We start from the raw sequence: 13,852 nt of genomic DNA, 5'->3' as shown, positions 1-13,852 counted from the left end.
AAGCTTGACGTATGTCCAGGTGGGTCTGGGAACACTTTGAGTCAGTTAGAAAGTTTAAAGAAAACCTTTGAGCAAGGGGAAGATTAGTCCAACCTAACTTAGAAATTAAGATTTGATGAATGCGGTCAGTTGATAAATGAAGAGCCGGTATTCATTCCCGTGGTGCTCATTGTCACTTGCACGTCGTGACCGGCCCCACCACCGGCCCCATGCCGTTCGGGCGGCCGGCGCATGCGAATTATGGGGCACCGCACACCCTGCAACACCTAATCAGCAACTCAGCCAGCATTCATGCTAAAGTCCGTTGCATTGACAGCGTCCGCCCCTAACTTTAACCTAAAAGGAAAATTTTCTACTAGCCTAAAATCCCCTAAAATCCCCTAAATTTCACACTTTAATAGCTTTATACGTACTTAATACGTAAGAATAAAAAATACATTGATTAATAACCTTTAATTAAGTAATTATAATAATTTTATTTTATTTTTATACATTATGTATATATATAGAGTTATTAAAGTGTAAAGTTAAAGCTAATTTTAAGAAGCTTTTTAAGTAGAGTTTTAGTTTTTTTTTAATATTATAAAAATTTTCTATCAGCTTAAAACCCCTTAAATTACTTTAAATTTCATACTTTAATAGCTTTATATATACGTAATATATAAGAATAAAAATATATTAATTAATAGCTTTTAATTAAGTAATTATAACGATATCTTTTTTATTCTTATATATTATGTACGTATAGAGCTATTAAGGTGTGAAGTTTAGGGTAATTTAGTAGTTTTTTAGTAACATACCCCTTTTTTTGCCTTTTTAGGCCACAAAGTTAGGGGTGGATGCTGTTAATGCAACGGACTGTACTGATGTGATGTGGCTTGAAATCCTCATCTGCGTGACAAGGGTCAGCGTACAGCAACCTTCATCTTCTCCGTTGCGATCATTTGAGGACTTATCGCGCCGCATCAAGACCACAATCAGAAATGAGACCAGTAAAATTCACGAAGGCTACAACTCATCATGCTGAATCAACGGCTCCCAAGGCCTCCTCTTCTCCCCAGCGTTGAACTTCATATACTGCTCATGCCAGCCACCCCAACTCGACGACATAATATCCCAATACTGCACCAGCTCCTCACAGCTCACAAGCATCCACCGATAATCCGGGTTCCTCCAATAATCCATCTTCCACTTGAGCACATAGCTGTCGTTGCCCTCGACATTCATCGCCTTCACCAAAACCTTGTGCTCCGCCTGCTCTCGCGACCCGTTCTTCAGCTGAGTGTAGACGCGGAACGACTCCAGACACTCCGCATCCGCATACAGCGGAAACCTGGAGAGAACATATTCGTCAAAGTACTTGCTCGGGGCGATGTCTGAGTAAACCCCATGAGCCCTGACATTGGGTCGGTCGCGCCATGTCGCGAATCGTGTTCTGACGTGCTCGATCGAGGCACCCCTCAAGTCGGGACCCTCGATGACAAAGAGACGAAAATGAGGATGCCATTCATGGCCTTCATCATATTCATCGATGCTCTCGTTGGCTCTTTTGCGGATGTACTCAACGTATCGGTCCCAAAGATTGTTGTCGTCGTATGTCGTCCTGAAGAGGTAGAATCCCCAGTGATCGTTCCCAGCGCTTATTTTAGTCTCCAGTGTCGGGAATGAGGTTCTTGGCACCCCAGTCTCTTCTACCTCAACGTTGTAGGCTGTGAGAGGTACGGTGAAATTGGAAGAGGTTTGCGTCTTGGTGGGCGAAGGCGGAGATGTTGCTGGCTCCACGCAGAGAACTGGTGTGACGCCCGCCAACAGAATAAGAACCGCGTAAGAGAGCCAATGCATTGCTGCTTTCTGGTCATTCGACAGTTGTTCCTGAACAAACATAACCCTCCTATCAAGCCCGTGAAGTGGGATCCCGAGATGATTAATATCACCAGCCGTACACTGATTCTGCCCACGACGACACAATACCATAATTAGCTGAAGCACTAGTCAAACAAATGAGAACTCCATAATTCAATTCCCACCAGGAGGAGGACCGGTGGGACAGACCGGAGGGAAGGTCGAAGCCTCACTGCGGCATCCTCCGATAGACGCACTCGGCCCCTTACAACTTGGACGCGCAACGGACAAATCAGAAAATGGACGGGCCAATGCCTCGGCGAAGTGTATCGTGACAAGATGTCAACTAGTCAAAAGTCAACTTGAGCGATGCGGTTCGGCGAATGGTCCGAGAGACGAAATAACTTTTCACTTTGACAGGACCTATCCCCAATCGAGAAACGACATCATCCCACCGATAATTTTCCAACGACGCGGACCCTTTCCCAAATACAAACCCGCGAATGACAGCAAGGCAGTGAAACGGCATAAACAAAACGATCCAAAACGGAAATGAAAATGCGTTAGTCATCAAAGTCATCAATCATAACCGCCCAAGATACCCTTCTCAATTCCAAGTTGTAAGACCAACGCTTCAATCAACGGAACGAACGCGAGGAGCCTGCATCAAGTGATCCCCGCCCCGAGCGACTATACATGTCCTCCCACGTCGGTCCCCGGTCCGCTCCGACGCTCCTTCTCCCGAGTCCAGGCGATCTCGGCGATTCATCCCTATCATCGCCCTTATCTCTGCCAGAGTAAACGCCATAGTTCCCCTCGCCGCCCCTGACATCTGAGGAGAGCGAAGAGGAAAAGTGCGAGGACGACGACGACGGCACCTGTGAGATCGCGGGGAGCGATGCGCTGTACCGGTTGACGGGCGGCGGGCTGCGACGGCGCTGGGAGGAGCCACCGCCAGAGTGTCGTCCCATCGGCGGCGGGGACAGGTCTCGGTGTCTGGGCACGGAAGCGCCCGCGTCCGAGTTGGCCCGGGGGAGCCGTGCGGGCTGGGGGTTTGTGCCCCTGTCGTACGTCCTCGAGTGCTGCTGCGCCATCAGGTTGGGACGTTTTCTGTCGTCGAACGAGCGCCGGGAGTGGATGTTTGCCTCTGCGGGCCTGTTTTCGGAGGGGCTCGGCCTCGAGCGGGGGATGGACGGGAGAGGAGGCGCGGCGTCTTCCAGGCAGTCCAGCACGGCCTCGTCGAGGATCGAGCGGGTCTTTTTGTCGTGATGCTCGGGAAAAAGGTGTCTGGATAATTGCTTCGGAAGCCTCTCAGCTTTGCCGTCTACCAGGGGTCCGTCTGCGTTGATGGGGAGGGAGGACATGATGTTGTGGAGGCGGCGAGCTTCGGGGTCGGGATAGGCGAGGATGTTGCTGACCATCCACTTTGCGAAGCCGGTGGGTGTAAGGGCAGGTACGTTAGGCTTGAATTTAGGATTTGCTGTGCTTTGGACGAGGTGATATTGGCAGTCCAAGTCTTGGTAGAGGTATTCGATTCTCTCGAGGGCATCTTTTGAGCGGGAGCGGAAGATGTCTGCGACGTATTAGAGAGGTGATGGTCTTATTGAAGAGGTTCTTACCTTCGTATTGGAATCTCTCGGGTTCTACCTTGTACTTTGTGTACAGGCACAGCATCTTCTCAGGGGTAACGACAAGAGTCTCGGGAGGGCTGAACTCCGCAATCTGAAGGTTGTTAGTGATTGCCAATGTCGACTTTGAGAACCTTTTAACAGTACCATGTAGTTCGCCAAACCCCTGAGCACAGAGTTCAGCCGTTGAGTGCCATAACCCTCCAGATCAAACAAGACACCCCAAGCTTTGTCGACACTACTCAACTCAACCCGACCCGGAATAGGGGCAGTCGGGGACACAACCTCCGGCTCGATGCGAGTCTGGCAGTGAATCACCGGCGGCCCACGGTTTCTGAAGCGAACAGCCCTCTGCTGAGGACTAATGGGCGATGTGGCCTCGGGCTCAGACACCGACGGTGGCACGTAGGCCGGGGGAGGTGCGAGATGAGGGGCCGCGTTCACCTTCGCACCGGTGACTTCCGGGCTTCGCTCTCTTGGAGACGAGATTTTGGAATTGATCGTGTCAACCACTGATGGAGGCGGGCTGGGATACGCCGGTGTGAAGACGGAGTTCTGGTTGGATAGGGGCGGGAACCGGAATGCATCGATAGGGGTTCCAGTCTCGCTGTTCTTGAGATGAACCACTTGGGCTGCTTGAACTAAACAGCCTATTAGCAAGACTGAAACGGCACTCGACGACAAGAATGACTCACCCTCTTCCTTAATAATCTTTCTCAACTCCTCCATCATATCGGACGACATGCTGCCCATACTCTCACGTGTCCTTGACATGAGAGGAGACGGTATGTTGATGTTGATGGCTGCTGCCGGTCGAGCGTCCCCCTCGCCGGGTCCATGGCCCTCCTTTTGTTCTCCCCAAGTGTACTCTGCCGGCTCCCGTCCAGGAGATAGCGGCGAGAGCTCCTCGGACTCCGGGTCGTCGGGGTGCTGGTCCCGCGGCAGGGCCCAGTTGGTGTTGGTGTCCAGTCTCGGCCGGACCGCCTCCCCTGCTGGAGCGTTGCTGCTCATGACTTGCCTCTAGTTGATACTTCGTATGCAGACTTGATGCGAACTCCCGGGACTGTACCTAGATCATTGTGCGAGACAAACGGGCATGAAACAATGATTGGATTGTTGAGGCGACAGAGGGCAGCAGAAAGCGGCTGCGGCAGTTTTCTTAAGGCACCAACGAGAAAAGACACAATTTGCGGCAAGCATACAAACAAAAGACGGAGGGGAGAGACCCCGGAAACGAGATAAACGTTGGGCGTAGTTATAGACCAATGCCTCTCTCGGTCAAGAATGCAACACCGAGTACGGCTGTCCCCAATTAGGCCATGACATCTATACACCACCCACCACCGCCACCCCTCGCGTCAGGTGGGCTTGATAAGAGGCGTACACGATATGTGTATATGTATTAATGAGGGGAGACGATCACAGCGGCCGGGGGGGAAGGGAGGGACACACAAGGCATGGGTTGCAAATTGCCGTTGCGGAAAACTGCATTTTCAAGAAAACGTTAGCAAATGTGGTGTTCGACCCCTCACACATACCTCAGCCATGGCCATGCAGCAAAGCAGGCTGTGTTGGTGTTTCTTCGTCGGCTCGCACAAATTAGCCGGGCGTAGAACGCCACACAGGAGTTGCCTTCTTTTCTTCACTTCTTCGACATTGCCGTGGGACCGGCTGGCCGTCCCTTCCTTGCTCTCCAACTCAGCCGATCCTTGTGTGATTGGGCAGCAAAATTACACTTTTTGAGGACGTACGCGGGGCCATCAGCCAATTCGATGGTGCCGCCCAGAGCGGTGGGATTGAAGAATGGCTTGGTATGCGTCCCCCCCGCAAGCCGGGTTTCTCGGGAGGAGGCTTCTCCCGAGAGCGCGATGGAGCGTTCTTCCGGTTTTGAGGCCAGAAAGGGACCGCCAGGGAGGGTGGGTGGCCTCTGTTGAGACGAAATAACTTTGCCCATCTCCTCAATCCTGTTTCGAGCTGCTCGAACGGTGCGCCCAGTCTGCTGCTTCAGTCCTGGAATATCCAACTGCGTTGGACAACAAAAAAGTCAGGAGACATGCATGTTTGCTGGCCGGCAGTGTGGGCCGGTAGTCAGGTCAGCGCATCTCATCTCTCATGTTCCTTTGAAGTTGGCGAGGTGCCACCGCAGCGTCCGATAACACAGCAAGCCCTGAGTTGAGATGCAGTATGGAGCAACACCTCAGCTTCGATGGTGGTGGGCGTGCCGCATGGGATTTGCAGAGGCACAAAGATGATATCATGCAGGATCCCGGCAGTCATTGGCCCGTCACCTTTCCGGGTGTGCCGGTAAGGCGCCCACCGAAAAGATGGTTCGCCTGTTCCGCGTGGCTCTCCCCTGTCCCGGGCCCGGTCTCGCTTCAAGGTTTGTTGGGACCGTGGCACTCGCCGTCGCTGTCGGAAGCGCCATCGGAGCGGCCCTTTTGAGACATGCCAGCTGCCCTCTTGGCATCCCGACTGGTTGATGTCGAGGAACCGGGACTAGGTGATCGCCTCCGGTCCCGTGGCTCGAACCGGTGGGGATGTCCAATGCTGTCCAAGCAACAAGTCAAGTTTAAGCGGCCACGTGAGCCACTTCCTCCTCATCGATGAGCTTCCTTCAGATCAAAGGTGCAAAGTGCAAAGTAATAGTGCAACATCGGTGAAGCTGGTATGATGCTGATAAAAGATTTGTTACCCAATTATGTCACTGGAGCTTTAACTCCTGACCGATATCAATGCTCGCCATCTAATGCACTTACACCAGTCCCATTCCCTTATGCTTTGTACAACAAATCCAAAAAGCCATTGGCCAAGTCAACAACCACACTCTTGTTGGGCAGAGATCCAGCAACTCCGTAGAGAGCCGCCGAGTCGCCGACCGCCTTACCCTTTACGCCCTTCCCCTCAACCGCGCGCACTCTCTCCTTCTCCTTCTCGGCCTCCACGACGGCCTCCAGATCAGTAAGAAGCTTCTCGTAAACCTTGGTGATGGGCAAAGTAACAGCGACATGGATAGCAGGGGGGTTTTGCAGGGCGTTCAAGTGCCACCCCTTCTCAGACATGCCGTCGGCAATATCGTAAACGTTGAGGTTCTTGGCGGTGAAGGCGACGACGGACACGAGGGGCTTGCCGAGGATCTCGAGCTCGTTGTCCAGCGCCGGGGTCTCGCGGATCTTCTCCACGATCTTCTTGGCCGTACCGACGATCTTGACACAAGCGTCGACGTAACCAGCCTCACCGACTTTCATCAAACTGGCCCAGCAACCGGCAATCAGGGCACCTGGACGCGAGCCCGCCATACCAGGGGAACCGTAGACGCCGCCAGACCAATCCGGTGAAACGTAGTATTGGTACTTGCGGAGTTCAGCCGACCTGTACAGGACGGTCGAGTTGCCCTTGGGGGCGAAACCATACTTGTGGGTATCGCAGCTGATGCTGGTGACACCCTTCAGACGGAAGTCAAACAGCTCAGTCTCGAAACCGGCCTTGTCCAGGAACGGCACCATGAAGGAACCCAGACAGCAGTCGACGTGCAAGCATAGCTTCTTCTTGAAGGCAAGCTTGGACAGAGTGCTGATGTCATCGATGATACCGTGGGGGAAGTTCGGGGCAGAGCCAACGAGAAGGATCGTGTTGCTGTTGATCAGACGGGAAACAGCGCGGACGTCGACCTGGTAGTTGGGCGCTGGGCATGCAACGTAGTGAATCTTGATCTTGAAGTAGTCGCCGGCCTTGCGGAAGGCAGTGTGTGCGGTCTCGGGCAGAATCCTGCCGTGTGTCAATGCGGGGGTCAAGGCAGAGTCTGGAGAGGGACGTACATTTCAGGCTCTGTGATACCCTTCTCGTGATAGCCTCTTTGGCGCGCGCTCAAGCATGCCGAGAGGATACTGTCAGTACCACCGCTGGTGGTAGCACCGGCAGCGCCGGGAGGAGCGTTGAACATGGCCAGGACCATAGAAACGACCTCGGCTTCCATCTTCCTCACGCCAGGGAAGACGTCCGGATGAATCGGGTTCGCAACCGTGAACTTGCCAAAAGCCTCGGTTTGCAGCTTCAGAAGCTCGTCCTCGCCATGGTAGACGGCACCCGAGACGTATCCATCCTCCCATCTCGTGTGGTCCAGGTTCGCCAGTGCATCCAGCTCCTTCTTGATGTCCTCGTCTGACATGCCTTCCTTGGGGAGTGTGAGGTATCGGGTCAGGTCCTTGGGGATCATCTTGCTCTGCAGCTTCGCCATGGTCTCGTTGACCTGCTTCTGGACCTGGCCGCGCACGCCGGGAGCGCGCAGGAAGTAGCCATATAGGACGCGGCGGATGTCAATGTACAGCTCGACGATGCTGCCGATCAGGCCGCGGCCCTTGAGCTTGAGGAAAGTCTTGCGCGTCCATCGCCAGACGAAGAGGAAGAAAATGATATTGCGCAGCCTGCAGACCAAAGAAAGCGGGAGTTCCGTGGTTAGCCTCGGCTGACATGATCTGCCGGCAACGACGAATCGCGCGACAAGAACACAGATCAGAAGGAATTGGCGGCTTACAAGTCGAGGTTCAGGACCAGCAGCGGATTGGCTTGTCTGGTGCGCTTAACGTGTTGCAAGCTCTCGCGCAAGCTGGCGGGGATACGGGAGCTGCCGGGCATGTTGACCACCTGTTGCTTGAAGCTCGGCGCAGTGGAGAGACTCGATGTTCGCGACGAGTGACGACGACGAATGGAACGGGAACGGGGGCGGGAGCAGCCAAGGCCAATGGGGGTGGATGCGAAACCCGGTTATATATAAACGGAGAAAAGAACAGACGACGAATGGGGAAGGGCGCAAAAAAAGAATTGGAGACGTAATTAGTAGGTGGGAATTGAGGAGTAAGGAGGAGGAGCAGCAAGAGGAGGGCCGGATGTTTAAGCAACACGACTGCAAAAGAGGTGCATCGCCTCCGCTACGCCGGCGCACCCCAGGAAAGCAGTCGTGCCAAAATGACCTAGAACGCGGCGTAGAACACCGAACACCGTGAATCCCAGCCGTCGAGTCCAGAAAAAATCGTGGGGCATGGCGTCTTCTTGATTATTTCTTAGCGCGAAAACCCCTGTTGCTGCAGCTGAGGCACAGCTGGGTCGCCCCCTTCTTTTCCCAGGTCTGGGGGTTTATTGCCGCCATCCGGGCAATCACATGCGCCGTGACAGGCCAGAGGGGCCCTGCTTTCTACGGCGTCCGCGTCCGCTGGCCGTTCTTACTGCGTAATAGTGGCGGTATCACTCCTTCAGGCAAGTCGCCTACGACTTGAACACCGCAAACCCAAGGCAATGGAACCTCGGAATGGAAGAGAGGACTTGAGCCTGCACTTCCAAAGGCCATAGACTGCAACGTTAGGTATCGACGGAATGGCAGCAATGGGAAAGTGGACCGCGGCCGACGATAAACCACCTCCATCCCGAAGGGGGCATTCATCACCGCGCTGCCTGCCTGTCTGCCATCTAATCAGATACGTCACGATGGCCAACACGAGCCGAACACCTGCGAAACTCGGCCGATTGGGCAGTCTATCCGATGCCCGCATGACTTTTTGTCGAGATCGCCTGCAACTCTACCCCTCACTACCCCTCGTTGCCGAAAGATGCGCTCTCTCTATTTCTCAACGCGTTGGGATGTCTCTGGGGAAAGTGATACAACAACCGTTATCCGTCAAAGACACCACGAACCGGTGCGCGCGGGCAGGCCGGAGGGACGGGCCCCATCGCGGCGGGGCACCGGGTCCGCGGACGCCCGTCAACCGGGGTTCACAGTCCCGAATGCGACTGCCGCTTATCAACGGTGGCGTTTGACACAACGGCATGTAGGCGTCCGCCTCGAACTCATTGTAAGTGCATGAGAAGTGCCGATCATGCAAGAGTGACAACCCCCCTTCAGATTTTTGACCTATTGATTAAGCGAGTGCATCCGAGGACTCGATGGTGGAGAGGCTCGACTCAAAAAAAAAAAAAAAAAAGCCCGTCCTTTGCCCTGACCACGTCACATCGCCATCCACGTCTGAGAGATCCAAGCGGATCCCATGCGCGCAGCCCGGGTCCTCTCGATCTTAGCGTATGCCAACCTTGCAGCTAGATCAAGACCTCAACCTTTTAATGGCCTTTCTCTGATTGGCTCGATCCCACTCAACCTTCCCTGTCCAACTCGTACTGTCGAGGCATGTCACTGTTCGCAAGGCTGTTCGAGCAAGCCTCGGTGGGGACTTTCGTCCAGATCCGCCCAAGATCACCGCTCTTGAAGGATGCCCAGCCGCTTCAACGTGGGGATACAGTCCATATTAGCATCCGCGCCTCGGCAGGCTTGCCAACAACATCTATCAACATGATATATAACACACAGCAAGACTCGAGCCTCCGGTCATCAGCGAGTCATCATCTGAAACAGAGAAACCAAAATGGAAAACATGACATCGCAACATGAACTGGCTCATGCAACCGGGCGAGCCTCCGAAGCCCCCAAGCCTCTCAGTCAAGTAATCCCCAATAAATATGCCTCGTGAAAAATAAAAGCTCCGCAGCCCATAGTAAACGCCCTCTTCCGTCTTGTACACTTCAAAAATGTCGAGTTCATGCTTCCCGGAACGAAAACGCCTGGAGTTCTTCCATGCCTAGACCCCTTTTCCCGTCTTTTCTTTCGGTTTATGCTTTAAACGCAGCATGCCACTTTGTGTTGTATGTCTCAAGTTCCTTGTCGCAAGCTCGGTCTCCAGACTTAGTGCAGCCGGCGGCGCGCACGACAAGATCGCCGTCCACGAACATCTCGCCCTTGTCGTATCTGTTGTATGAATTGAACGTCTTCTGAGGTACAATCGCTAGTCGAGAAAGAATAGTCGGGTGCCATTGAACAATGTGTTCCTGTAACTGCTTGTCAATACGATGACCACTGGGGACGCAGGTATACGCAACTTACCAAAGCGTGTCCCTCAGCCTTCTGAAAGTTGTAAGACCGGTATAGAGGGTCAAACCACGTGTCAATGAAAAACTTCGCCCACTCTCCGTTCCGGACGAAGAAGCTCCCCGCAGATAGACCCTCTCTGTCTTGCGTGAGGACGAAGTCGATGTCGTTGCCCTTCAAGTGAGGGAACGTCTTGATGATGCTGTCGGGGGGTACGACCGGGTGGTCCTTGATCATCAAGCTCTCAATCTTGTCCGCCTTTAGAAAAAGACTCTCTAGAGATTGGGTATTCATGATGTACGAATCCTGGTCAAGATACCAGAACCAGCTCGCCTCGGGATACTTCGTGATCGCGTGCCTCAGAGACACAACTTTGTTCCATGACGCCGGGGAACCTTTGAGATCGTAGTCGCCAACCTTCGTGAACATCACTTCGTAGCCTGCGCGGGGACCATCAGTGGGTGTACTACCTCAGGTATTATGTTTTCAAACATACCATGCAAGTCCGCATACTGTTTTCTGTTATCACGAATACTCGCCAGGTAGTTCTTTCCGTACGTCGTCTCGTCCAGATTCGTGACAATCACCACAGGGGGGTTGCCCGATGGTGCGCGGGGCGCACTACTGGTCTTGAAGGCTCCGGAGAGAAGGTAGATGAAGCCAAGGAATGCGAGTGCACCGACGGCGATGACCTTTGTCCTGCTCCTTCGAAGAATCGGTGGTATCCTCGACGATCTCGCCCTGAAGGGTGGCGGATTGGAACTCTTTCGTGGAGGGTATGCGAAGTGCATTGTGTCGGATTAGTCGATTATGGGAAGGATGGGTCGCAGAGGTTCGCAATCGAGCGGATGCGCTGTCTGCAAGACCTGCGCAAAACGTCGTCGGCTTGGTTGGTGAGAACAAAGGTCGTCGGGATGCAAATTTCGCGGGTTTCGAACACGAGACTGTAGGCTGACTGGCGCCCGTTGCGACTAGAGTCTTGGCGACGAAGGAAAGGAGGGAGAAGTCAACGAGTGTCGAGGGTCGTAGGGCGATCGTAGGGCGTCATTCAAAGTGTCGCATAACGTCAAGGACTTGGGCAGTCGGGGCGACACCTTGGAGAGCACAGATATCGAAAAGCGGTGGTTCGTGCAAGGGGTAACGGCGAGCGACCAAAGAGTAATGGCTGCTGAACACGAACTCGATGGCATCGTTTCGTTTAATTCAGGTCCACTCAGTGAGCATGAGATCTAGCTCATTGACAGGGACAGGCACTGATTGGCTCGCTCGGGGAGAATATGATCCGTACAGTGATCCCCTGAGGCCCGTGCCCTGCTTGCTCAGGGTCGCAGCGGCGGCCCCCACGGTCCCAAGGGGGTCGGCCTGCATTTGCGGGGTGAGATGACGCGGTTCAAGCTTACTGAGATGCCTGGCTGTCATCCCAAGTCGTGTTGTAGCAATGATTTTCATAATTTGAACGGGAAACACATGATGATTCAGTGTCCTTTCACTGTATTTCATAGACGGGACAGATATGCTTGAAAATCATCTCTTTTGGTCAAGTAAAATAGTTGTCAATGCCTGCAGCGACAATGCGAATCGTGTATCAGTTTGCGCGTTTGGCAACCCAAAGGAATCGACAAGGCCAATTCAAATGAATCGACGACGAGGTCGAGGGTAGCCATCAGCTGGATTCGAGTCGACAAAACGCCAACTACTTGAAAACAACCTGATGTCGTCCGAATGTCCAAAGTGAATCTGGCCAAAACGGCCAGAAACAAGAACATATCGGGGACTTGATCTCCGCACACAGACTAGTTGACACGATATGGAAGAGAATCTTCGAGGCAACTTAAGAGTGTGCGGGTGAGTGTACTCATGAGAACATGCAGACGTATCAAGCGGAATCTGTTCAAAAAATAACAGCCGTTGTATTGTCCATAAGCATCCGTCCTACGTTAGTCCTTCTTCGTTTCTTCGTCGTCATCGTCATCGTCACCACCCACGTCAAAAACCCGGTCGCTCGCCTTTTGAAGCGCGGAAGCACTGAATGCCCTCACGGCTTTCCACACACCCCACATAAAGGTGACGGCACCAATAATGACGAGCCCGATGTTGATGTTCTCAACTCGCGCGCGTCCTGTTCCCCCACGGCGTCCGGTCGAGCCAAGAAGACCGCTAGATCGAATATTCCACCACTGCCACGGCGTCATAGCAAGGAGAGATTTTAAGAAGCCGAGGAGACCGAGGGAGAAGAACCCCTTGAGGAAGTGTTCGAGCCATGTTCCAGGCTCTTCCGATTCCGGCTCGTGAAGCGCTTCAATGTCGTCCAACACATTCGCGACCGTGTCAGCGATTGTGCCCATCGGATCACTCCACAGGTTCAAAATGGGGTCGGCTATGAACCCGAGGAGGAAGACCGAGAAGACGAAAATGAGTATGGTCAGTAGAATCTGCGCATAGGCGCTCGATAGACGGTTTGCCCACGAAAGCCGCTCAAGTTTGTACTGATAGCCACAGGTCGGGCATGAGAAGAAGTTCCGATTGGCAGTCGAATCAGCGTATCTCCAAGCCTGCAAGCAACCCTCGTGAACGTAACGTTGAGACCCCTTGCACTTGCATGGTGAGATGAGTCGTCCACACTCAGGGTCGTCAGACTTGTAGGTCGGCCGCGGTGGTGCGTTCATGAATCCGCTCATAACCCCAGGTTCTTCAACGGTAGGATGAACAACGTCGAAGCAGATGCGACATACTCGCGGGCCATAGTATCTTTGCTTGGGCTGAGGCTCGGGCTGTGGCTGTTCCTCCGTGGTCTTCTTCTCGTTCTGGCCCTCAAAGTTGCTAGATTGCGACGCTTCGGCTGCGTCGGCTTTGTCGGCTTTCGCATGGCCTCGCTCTCTGGGGAGGTCAGACGGCCAACTCCACTGAGGCGTGGCCGACTCCATCGCGGCGACAACGACGAAAGATGTGACTAGGATTGAATAACTTTGCGCCGGCAATGCGCGGGATGATGTCTGGGTTGTGAGATTGCAGCGGGCAACAAACAGGTAGAAATGAAACGATGCAGGGAAATGCTCAGAGCGTTGGTGCTTGCAGTCGTGGGATTGGTGTTTTCCTTGGCTCGAGTGAACCCCAAAAGACAGCACCTACATGGCAGGAAGGAAGAAAGCGATACACCAGGCCATCTGTCCTTTCGAAGATGGCGCCAAGCTCTTGGGTTTTCCTGGACGAGAAAGGCCGTCAACTGAGTGTGTAGCAGGCGTAGAGAAAAGAATATTCCAGCACCACTTTATTCTGAGCTGGCTTCGGCTGGTCATAGCTTCCGTGCCTTTTTGATTATGTCAGCTGGATTGGAGCCGTTCTTGCCCGGATCAACACCCCGACCGGCCAAGTCACGTGCCTCCACTTCCCCAGGCGGCGAGCGGACGGTTGGCAGCTTGACGCGGCGCGAGTTGCCTAGGAGGGAGAGCTTCATAGCTCCGACAGCCTCACCTCG

General features: G+C 53.6%; 5 protein-coding genes across 5 annotated transcripts; all 5 read right to left on the bottom strand.

Annotated features, from left to right (window-relative positions):
• Nucleotides 1–1,008: 1,008 nt before the first annotated feature.
• On the bottom strand, nucleotides 1,009–1,842 carry COL26b_003611 (uncharacterized protein; the record flags this gene model as incomplete). The annotated part of the gene is made up of 1 exon (XM_053176505.1): nucleotides 1,009–1,842. One exon carries the CDS (start codon nucleotides 1,840–1,842, stop codon nucleotides 1,009–1,011), a length of 834 nt encoding a protein of 277 aa, XP_053039592.1.
• A 638-nt stretch (nucleotides 1,843–2,480) lies between these two features.
• COL26b_003610 (uncharacterized protein) lies at nucleotides 2,481–4,481 on the bottom strand (the record flags this gene model as incomplete). Its single annotated transcript, XM_053176504.1, has 4 exons — nucleotides 2,481–3,415; nucleotides 3,462–3,564; nucleotides 3,618–4,111; nucleotides 4,166–4,481. 4 exons carry the CDS (start codon nucleotides 4,479–4,481, stop codon nucleotides 2,481–2,483), a joined length of 1,848 nt encoding a protein of 615 aa, XP_053039591.1.
• A 1,760-nt stretch (nucleotides 4,482–6,241) lies between these two features.
• COL26b_003609 (uncharacterized protein) lies at nucleotides 6,242–8,102 on the bottom strand (the record flags this gene model as incomplete). Its single annotated transcript, XM_053176503.1, has 3 exons — nucleotides 6,242–7,235; nucleotides 7,286–7,891; nucleotides 8,002–8,102. 3 exons carry the CDS (start codon nucleotides 8,100–8,102, stop codon nucleotides 6,242–6,244), a joined length of 1,701 nt encoding a protein of 566 aa, XP_053039590.1.
• Nucleotides 8,103–10,121: 2,019 nt separating this feature from the next.
• COL26b_003608 (uncharacterized protein) lies at nucleotides 10,122–11,168 on the bottom strand (the record flags this gene model as incomplete). The annotated part of the gene is made up of 3 exons (XM_053176502.1): nucleotides 10,122–10,337; nucleotides 10,393–10,817; nucleotides 10,874–11,168. The coding sequence occupies 3 exons, from the start codon at nucleotides 11,166–11,168 to the stop codon at nucleotides 10,122–10,124; spliced, it is 936 nt and encodes a 311-aa protein (XP_053039589.1).
• Nucleotides 11,169–12,314: 1,146 nt separating this feature from the next.
• Nucleotides 12,315–13,301, bottom strand: COL26b_003607 (uncharacterized protein; the record flags this gene model as incomplete). The annotated part of the gene is made up of 1 exon (XM_053176501.1): nucleotides 12,315–13,301. The coding sequence occupies one exon, from the start codon at nucleotides 13,299–13,301 to the stop codon at nucleotides 12,315–12,317; it is 987 nt and encodes a 328-aa protein (XP_053039588.1).
• Nucleotides 13,302–13,852: the final 551 nt, after the last annotated feature.

This window comes from Colletotrichum chrysophilum (assembly GCF_026319265.1).
Source record: "Colletotrichum chrysophilum strain AFK26 chromosome Unknown scaffold_20, whole genome shotgun sequence".
Taxonomy (NCBI): domain Eukaryota; kingdom Fungi; phylum Ascomycota; class Sordariomycetes; order Glomerellales; family Glomerellaceae; genus Colletotrichum; species Colletotrichum chrysophilum.
The sequence above is the reverse complement of the archived record's forward strand: the minus strand, read 5'-3'. Positions and strand labels throughout refer to the sequence as shown.